At 40.0% G+C, this 9,217-nt stretch overlaps 1 protein-coding gene across 1 annotated transcript in view; it reads left to right on the plus strand.

The window, feature by feature from the left end:
- Bmp5 (bone morphogenetic protein 5) overlaps positions 1–8,966 on the plus strand; it is a 124,092-nt gene extending 115,126 nt beyond the window's left edge. The window contains exons 6-7 of the mRNA XM_021172253.1: positions 4,111–4,221; positions 8,733–8,966. Coding sequence (XP_021027912.1) covers positions 4,111–4,221; positions 8,733–8,882 — 261 coding nt within the window. The 3' untranslated portion in view covers positions 8,883–8,966. The remainder of the gene's footprint in view (positions 1–4,110; positions 4,222–8,732) is intronic.
- Positions 8,967–9,217: the final 251 nt, after the last annotated feature.

Genomic DNA, 9,217 nt, shown 5'->3' on the forward strand with positions numbered 1-9,217 from the left:
TATACAGTTTTGGGGATGATTCAGGGTTTGACAGCAGGTACTTCTCATTGGCTTGGACTGAGAGTTTGGGGAAACCTTATTTGCATGTGGGAGGGCTTGGTACTATGTGATTGATGCTTCATACCTCTCTGCAGGGGGGCTGTGGGAGGCTGTAGCTAAGTGACAGGAGCAGGTGCCCAGGAGGCTTGGCCAAACTCCTGCAGTCCAGTGTAGGTGGAAATCTCTGCCCACCGGGGCTCTGGGGTTCCAGACCTATGCTCAACCGGGACCAGGCTATCTGTGCACAGCCCACCACCCCACAATTAATATGGATGGAACTCTCTAGCACTAAGCCAGCCAGTAAAAATGAAGCATCCAGATAGATGCCACTAGATTTCTCAATGTTTTATGACTCAAGTGTGTGGTATCTTCAGCAACAGAGTCATATTGCCAAGTTCTGAAAGGTAACCAAGAGCACTGATAGAGAATAGCTTTTAATGTGTGGAGCTTTTAATGTGAGCAGTGCCACAGGGCCTCAGGCAGCGTTTTGGGACAGCCAATCTCTCCCCAAGTGTTTCAGCTCTTAGGTCACCTTTATTTCCCGGATCGGACTTATATACAGTTTTGGGGATGATTCAGGGTTTGACAGCAGGTACTTCTCATTGTAGAATCTCACTTTAGAATCTCACTGGTAACAACTCTTAAAGAAGCAACCCATCCCTGGCACTTGGTTTCTTTATTTGTTAGTTTGTTTTGTCTAGTAGGGACATTGTTTAGAGTAATTCCATTTTAAAACTTTCTCTGTATGTGTAAGTATATATACATATACATAGGGAGATTCTACAGTGATATATTTCTATATGGAATCTAATAAAAGGTCTTTAATGTTATATACACCATCCTCTACCCTACAATCCCCCCTTCCACTCAGATTTAACCTTTCCTGTTTCATTAGTCCCATTTAACACTTTATACCGATGCATTGCACCTTACTTTTCTTAAATGCTCCTCCCCATATCTCCTTATAATTTCTCGACTTTTACATATATTTCAAATAAAAACCACATATCTGAAGATTCAAAGGTAACATTCATAAAATAGAGAAAAGGTGATATTTGTCTTTCTGGTCTGGGTTACTTCATTCATAATGATTGCTTCCAGACTCATTCATTTACCTGCTAATTTTATTTGTATTAAGAGCAGCATGATATTCAAAAATATAATTATACTACAATTTATTTTCCATTCATCAGCTGATGGGCATCTAGGCTGTCTTGAATTTCTACTTATTATAAATAGCTAATGTGGATGAGTGGGCATTTCTATAGTAAGATATAGAGTCCTTTGGTTTTACGTCTAAGAGTGCCATGTTGAATCATAGGTTAAATCTACTTTAAGCTCTTTGAGGCATCCCAGTGATGAGAGTCATAGTGACTGTATGTCTCTGTCTCACCAGCAGTGAATAAATATTTCTCTTTCTCCATATCAGCATTTGTCATTTATATTTGTTTTTACTTTAGGAATTATGACTAATAGAAGGTGAAATTTCCAAAAGTTTTTTACTTTCTTTTTTCTGGTGGCTTAGAATGTTGAATATTAAAAAAAAAATAGTTTCTTAAGTATTTGTATGCCATATTTTGAGAACTAAAGTTCTTTTCACATTTTAAAAATTGAGTTGTTTATTTTCTTAATGTTTAATAGTTTTGATTCTTCATACAGCCTAAATATTGACCCTCTGTTAGACACATAGTTGACAAAGAATTCTTCCCATTCTGTAGGTTGCCTCTTCAATGGAGTGTCCTCTGCAGCATAAAAAGGGACATTTTATGATTAAAATTATATTTATATTTGTTTTTTGTGGGAATGGGGAGATCATTGGATACTTCTTAACTTCCTAAGATTTTTCATGTGCAGTATTCAGGAAATTGCTCTAATTAGTTTTGTCTAAAAAGACTGTAGATTAATATAAGGATGAAAGGAAAAACAGGGGATAAAACAGAAGGTAAAACTCCATCAGCTTGCAAGACCTTTACAGTAGGGATGATGTAAGAGTAGGGATGACTTAACAGTAGGGATGACTTAAGAAGCAGGGGTGAGAATGAGATCAGCCTGTTCTCCATGGCTTTTCCTGCTGAAGCCTGCTTGGCTTTTGGGTTTGACCTGACTAGGGCAACAGGGTAATGAAGAAATGACAGATGTGCTTAGAAAAAAAGCTGGGATCAGATGAACTGCATGCTCTGATGGAGACGCACCAGCAGCAGCCCAGAAACTGTCTTTCTCTTTCTCTCTCTCTCTCTGTCTTTCTCTCTCTCTGTGTCTCTGTCTCTGTCTCTCTCTCTGTCTTTCTCTCTGTGTCTCTGTCTCTGTCTCTGTGTGTGTGTGTGTGTGTGTGTGTGTGTGCGTGTGTGTGTATGTCGTCTCTGTAGGTGAGCTGAGTCCAGCTGCAGTTATCCTTGAGGACTGATGACTTATGCATATACTGTCAATATCTCTACTTAACCAATGGAAGAAGGCCTTGCCATTCCCTTGAGTTTGAGGTCTTGGAGTCTTTGACAAGGCCATGTTCATGATAGCAATATACATTCCCTCTGGACTTCATTTGCCCCTCATGTCTGCCCATTTTTATTACTTAGATGTTTAGGGAGTCTTTACCTTTAGTCCCAATGTATTTTGTTGCAATGCTCAATACCAGACTGTAAGGATGGCAGAAATGAAGAACAAACAGCCACTTTTCCCAACAAGGAAAGTTTTAACAAGTTAGAGCAATTGAAACCCTGAAGCTCATTAAAGATAGTTCTTATAATATTAGCAGTGGGGACAATTTGCCCCTAAGCCATCTGAATTTCTAGGATGTGCCAATGTAATTGGGCCATATCTGCAGTATTGATATTGTGTGTTCAAAACCCTGCAAGTGGGTTTTAATTAATTACTGATTATATTTGCTTTCATTATAAGAGTTGCTGTCATACATATGTGTGGGAATCTGTGTGACATATCAAATCTTGTCTGATCTCAGGGCTGCAACTCTCCTTTATCCACATGGAGTGCACTGAGATCAGCAATTGACTGGTAATATTAAAAAGCTTGGTGACAGCTGCCAATTTCCATAGTTTCATAAAGATCCTTTGTCTAGCTGGAGATTGGGTGGATGCCAAAATAATGTACAGTTCCTCCAAATCCACCTTAGAGCACAAACTATCTCCAGATTCTCTTCATCCCACCGTTCACACCCAACTTACAGAGATGCTTTCTTTATGCACTTGCCCTTGCCTCTGTAGTTTTCCCTGGCCTGACCAATGTGTGTTCTCTGTAGTCAAGGACCCATGCTGGATACCACTTGCCTTGGCCTGCAGAGCTTTGGAATGAAGAAGTGACAGATTATAAACAGAAAATCTGGGGTTGGGTGGGTCATGTGTTTTGATGGAGACATACCAGCAGCAGCTGGGAAACTCAGAACTTAATATATCCAGGCGAACAAGATGGAGGTGTGCTAAGTAATCCTGATAGGGGGTCTCTGGAGGGAGCAGTCTCAGCCTGTATTCATCCTGGAGGAGGAAGCTGCGGTTGATACTTTCTGCACATGTTGTCAACATTCATACTTCAACTTGGGGAGGACTTACCATTCCTCTAAGCTTGACCCAGGGACCATCTTGCCATTCCTCTAGCCTAACCGAGGGGAGTCCTTGCTATTCCCATGAATCACTGCGATCCTTGACTTGGCTGGGCTCGTGTCAATAACACAGATTCCCTCAAGACTTCATCCTCTCCCCACATTTTCTGGTTCACTTGAATGCCCCAGAGTTAATCATTCCCAGTTTAAACAATATTTAGAATGTTATTTTGTGATCATAGTTTTATTCTCAAATGCTGAATGATTAATGTATACTACGTTTTATATAGTAACCTCTTGGGAGAAATTAGAAAGGATTTTTTTTTTGTGAAAATATTTATACTTCAGTTGAAAATTTCAACTAAAAATGAAAAGATATAGGAGAAGCGGAACTTTTAGAATAATTGTTGGACTAAGAAAGGAAACTTATTTAGGTTGAGTATCTTTGATTACTGCTTAAGAATTATCTATCTTTACTGTCGTTTAGATGATATTATTTTTTTTGCTTTTGTATATTTCAGGACTGGATCATAGCACCAGAAGGATATGCTGCATTTTATTGTGATGGAGAATGTTCTTTTCCACTTAATGCCCATATGAATGCCACCAACCATGCCATAGTCCAGACCCTGGTATGTTCTATGCTTATGGGATGAAGATGACTTATAATACAAACACAGTATAGAGTTGCTTTAGAGAAAATTTAATTATCAACCTCAAGTTCTTAAATTCCTTTGTAACTTGTAGCTGGAGTAACAATTATGGGTATAGTAAGAAATTAAGATTGGCTTAAATCAATAATCCTGCTCTCAGAATTGGTACAAATTCAACTGGGAAAACTCAAGTAATTAAATAATGTTGCTGCCCTGCATAGATTTTATTACTACACGATGATTAGCCAGATGAGTTTCTAAACTAGAAATTCACTAGTACTCTTTACTGAAACACTGAATAACAGCTGCGTGATCTTCATCCTGAGAGCTTTTGATATGATTATTTTAGGCAAGTTCTTGATATACTTTTGTACTACAGTCACTGAAAATAGTATATACGTAATAGAATAATTCCTATGGATTTTTCCTTATCCTCACTTCCTCTTTTTCCTGTTATTTTTTTCCAAAGGAAAATTACCTCCCTGTTTTCTTCTTCCATCCTTTCAGATATTTAGAAAGGATTGAACTTCTAGTATCCTCAGCATATTCTTGTGCATGAGATAGGAACACATTGACTCAGTGACCTGTGATTATCCTACATCTATTGAACATACACAGCCTCTCTAAGCATCCTGATGTATCCGTGGGATGGTCTCTGGAAATCAGCGACCTCTTATGAGGTGCACTAAATTATGTTATAGAATCGCTACTTAGTGTCTGGGTTAATATTATAACTGTGGTTATGTATCTGGGAGAAGAAGAAGAAGAGAACATGGTTTTAGAATCAGGAAGCCATGATAGAAGTAGAGTTGTTTTGCTAATGGCAGAATGATGCTATTGTTTGAGGGAGGGTTATTTAGGAAGTTTTGCTCCAAATTCTTAGACTTTGCACTTGACCTTGAAATTTTACCTTTCCCCTTCATCCATCTAAACTCAAAAGCTGATGGACAGAGTAGCTAGTTTCTAAATAAGGAATCATAAATAGAATATGATGTGATATGATATGATAGGATAGGATAATATATAAGCATACTTATCAAGTAGTAAAACACTTGATGCTTACCTGGGATTACTTTCCTTTTGAAGGTTCATTTTCACTCAGGGAAGACTCTGAACTACCCCTGGAGCTGGCCTTACAGGTGGTTGTGAGCCTCCCATCATGGTTCTGGGAACCGAACCCCTGCAAGAGGAGTGTGCACCCTTAATCGCTGAGCCACCACTCCAGTCCCGTGTCCAGTTTGCTTACTTGTTTCTTTTGAGCGCTGAGGGGATAAAACTCAGGTCTCCATGCTTTCAGAGCAAGCACTTTGCCAAACTGAGGCATCTCCCCACCCCCTCTCACACTCGTCTGCCTGGTCAGTTCTCTCTTTCAGACTTAGTCCTCCTTTGCTTGACCCTTCCATTGGACTGAACCTCCCACTCTGCCTTCCGGGGATCCCAGCACATTCACTAGTCTGCGAGCTCATCACCGCACACTCATCTCTGCAGCTGATGTGGCTGGCCCTCCTAGTGTGCATTCACAGCTCCTTGATTTGCCACCTTTTCCCCTGTCCCTGTACAGTCACAAGTGTTACACACAGGTGGCCCACCATACATGTTAGCTGATCTCAGGGGAGCCAATGTTATATTTCCCTGGGAAATCCTTTTCATTTCCTGGGATCACTCTTGACTTTATTGTAGACTAGCCTGTCCTGGAGTGCTCGTCGATGGTGGGTAAGCATGGATTTGATTAAAATGTTTAGAAATAAAACCAGGGAGAGGAAAAGAAAGAAATCAAATAAGTGTTTCAATAGCCACATATAAAATGCCCTTTTCATGAGATAGGCTACTTTAATGATTATGTGTGAGGCATAAAGCAAATCCCCAGGAAGAATTCAAGTCAGATGTGCCTTCTCCTCATAAATACTCCTTAATATGGATTAGTATCCTTGAGCAATGGGGAGCAGGTTGGCTCTGTGAAGATACTGTACTTAGATTTCTTCTGGTAGATTGTATGAGGCATGGTGCTGATTCATCGTTTGAAGAGACAGTATGACCACTATGTGTGCAGTGACAGAGAGGAATAGCTGCTTTTAGTTTGTGCACTGAATAGTTTTATGTAACCTTGACACAAGCTAGAATTGTGTCAGATTGCCTTGTGGTGAAGCCCGGGTGCATTTTCTTGATTGATGATTGATATGGGAGGGTTCAGCTCAGTGTGTATGTGTGTGTGGGGGGGCACCTCTGGGCTGATGGTATGGGGTGCTAAGAGATAGCAGGCTGAGTAAGCATGATGGATAAGCCAGAAGGCAGCATTTCTCTATGGCCTCTACCTCAGCTCTTGCCTCCAGCTTTCTGCCTTGACTTCCTTGGATGATGGACTACAGGTTATAAAATGCATTCATCTCTTTTATCTCCAAGTTGCTTTTGGCCACAATGCCCTATTACAGCAATAGAAACTCTAACAAGACAGCTTATAAAACAATGCTACTTGACTTCTCAAACACTTCTTGATCTGTTTTTGTTTCCATTTGTAAAATAATAATGCCTGAGTAAGAAAACAGAATTCTGCTTCTTTAGACACATATTCAATATATCAAGGTTCCCTCAGGCTAAGCATGGCTACTAATAAAAAAATCCTTCATCAAGTTATCTGCTTTCCTTATTTACTAATTTTTTCTTATAAATATATAAATAAGTCTTTTCTTTTTATGGCTATAGTCTAGAATTGAAGTTAAAGGAAAAATAAAAGAAATCTTGATGTGAAATTGGAAGACTTGCTTATTGCCCTGTTATATTAGACACATCATTACAAAACTCAAGTTCCCGTTCGAGTTTGACTTTAGTATTTCTGGTATTGTGAATGTTTTTACATTTGTTCTGCGAAGCATGTGGAGCAACCAGACAGGCATGCTCTTTGTAAAGGAAGAACACGTTAGTGGCTAATACATTCGAAGAACCATTCAAGAACAAGACATCTTGTTTGGAGCTGCTGCTCATTGAGGCTGCCAAGGCCACTGAAGCCTGGGGTTTCTCAGTCATGCCTGGAGGGTTACAGGAGACGAAGCTGAAGAGGAATATAAGCTGCATCTGAAATCCGGAGACGTTCTCCAACTTGTAGTTTTGTGAGGCCTTAGGAAATTTCAAGGTCATGTGGGATCACTCATTTGTCCTGTGTTCCTGCTCACACGTAGGCCTCCTAGACCATTTCAGCCAGGGCCCTGTGAAGCCAAAACTTTAAGAGGTTGTGTTTGCTCATTTGTAGATCCCTTAAGGCTCATCGTGGGGACTTCCCATAAACTCCTTTGAGGAAAGGGCCAGAGTAGGTGGGAGCCATCTTCTGACTTCTAGCTCAATTATTATAATGTACAGGCAAACTTCCAGTGTGATCAAAACGAGCCCCGAGCCTGTATTTAAGCATTCCACTTTGCCACACGGCTACATTTTCAATCTCTTAAGGAGAATGGATATTCAATTTGTGAACTATCTGGGTCTCGGGCTTCAGTTTCAACTTGCTTTTTGGCAGTTTTCTGCGCAGTGTGTAGGGAAAGGAAAATAATGTTAAACTCTAGTCTGCTGAAAAGGAGTTGAACTTATTGCTCTAAAACAAGGACTAGATTTCTTAAAAAATTCTTATTCTCTCATAACATTATGAGGCACCACAATTCCTTCTTTCTTCTCTCCTCAAAGCCCCTCCCTCACCTCCTCTCTCTCAGGTCCACTTCTCCTGTTCCTCACCCTCCAACAAAAGAAAGAAAGAAAGAATGTATGGACAAACAAATGAAAGAGAGAAAGGAAGGAAGGAGGGAAGAAAGAAAGAGGAGAAGAATAGGCCTCCCAGGGATATCCAGTGAACATGGCCTAACAAGATATAATAAGACTGGGCACAAACGCTCACATCACAGTTGGCTATGACAACCCAGTAGGAGGAAAAGGGTCCCGAGTTCAGGCAAAACAAATATAGATTTTATTTCATTGTGGTTTTTAGCTTATCTTTCCCGTGGAAAAGTAAAAGTTGGCACAGCGTCTGTGAGGTATCGTTTAACTATCCTGTTACAATATTTTGCAGACTTAGAACTTTCTTAAGTTCAAGTGTGTCTTCTCTGACTTGAGCCTACAGCCTCTGTTACTCGAGGAGTGTGTGTAGAAGAGACTGGGTCAGTTACAAGCAGGGCAATACAAAATGTTATGCTTTTCTCTAAGAAAAATTCTGAAAAAAAAATATACTCCTTCCAGAGCTTGCCTTATTGGATGAACTGCATTACAAGCCCCCATCCCCACACTTACTTAGACCTGTTGGTTTCATTCTTAGTGACTGTTGATCGAGAATGTGCCCTGTCAATCAGCCCCCGCCCAGTCATCAACGGGGTATAAAGGAGTCAGGCGATGAGTTCCCTCATCAAAGCGTTGTGATAGAAACATCATATTCTTAAAGATGGCAATGAAATAAATGTTCACCGCACTTCTCTAACAGACGTATCTCCTTCTTTTCCCCCTTCTTTCTTTGCCAGGTACACCTGATGTTTCCTGACCATGTTCCCAAGCCTTGCTGTGCTCCAACCAAACTAAATGCCATCTCGGTCCTGTATTTTGATGACAGCTCCAATGTCATTTTGAAAAAGTACAGAAATATGGTAGTACGTTCGTGTGGCTGCCACTAGCTGGAAGTGCCTGTGATAATAACAAAACAGATCTGTGCTATGTTTATGACCGCAATAAAAAGCAGGGGAATGGGGAATTTCCTACAATCAACCTGGGTCATTTCATCTCTCTATGTATGATATCATGTATATACACTTCTTATTTATTTAAAATTATGTATTCTCTTTTGGATACCTTACCAGTAACACCTGTTAAAGATCCCCCTATTATATAATAGATTCCTATTCTAACTTTTGTTGGGGTGTGGTGGGTCTAGTTTAACACGATGCTAACATTTTTCTCAAGGCTAATATAAATAACTTTCTGATATTAAGTAGAATTCCTTTGACAGCTT

Source organism: Mus caroli, chromosome 9 (genome assembly GCF_900094665.2).
Source record: "Mus caroli chromosome 9, CAROLI_EIJ_v1.1, whole genome shotgun sequence".
Classification (NCBI taxonomy): domain Eukaryota; kingdom Metazoa; phylum Chordata; class Mammalia; order Rodentia; family Muridae; genus Mus; species Mus caroli.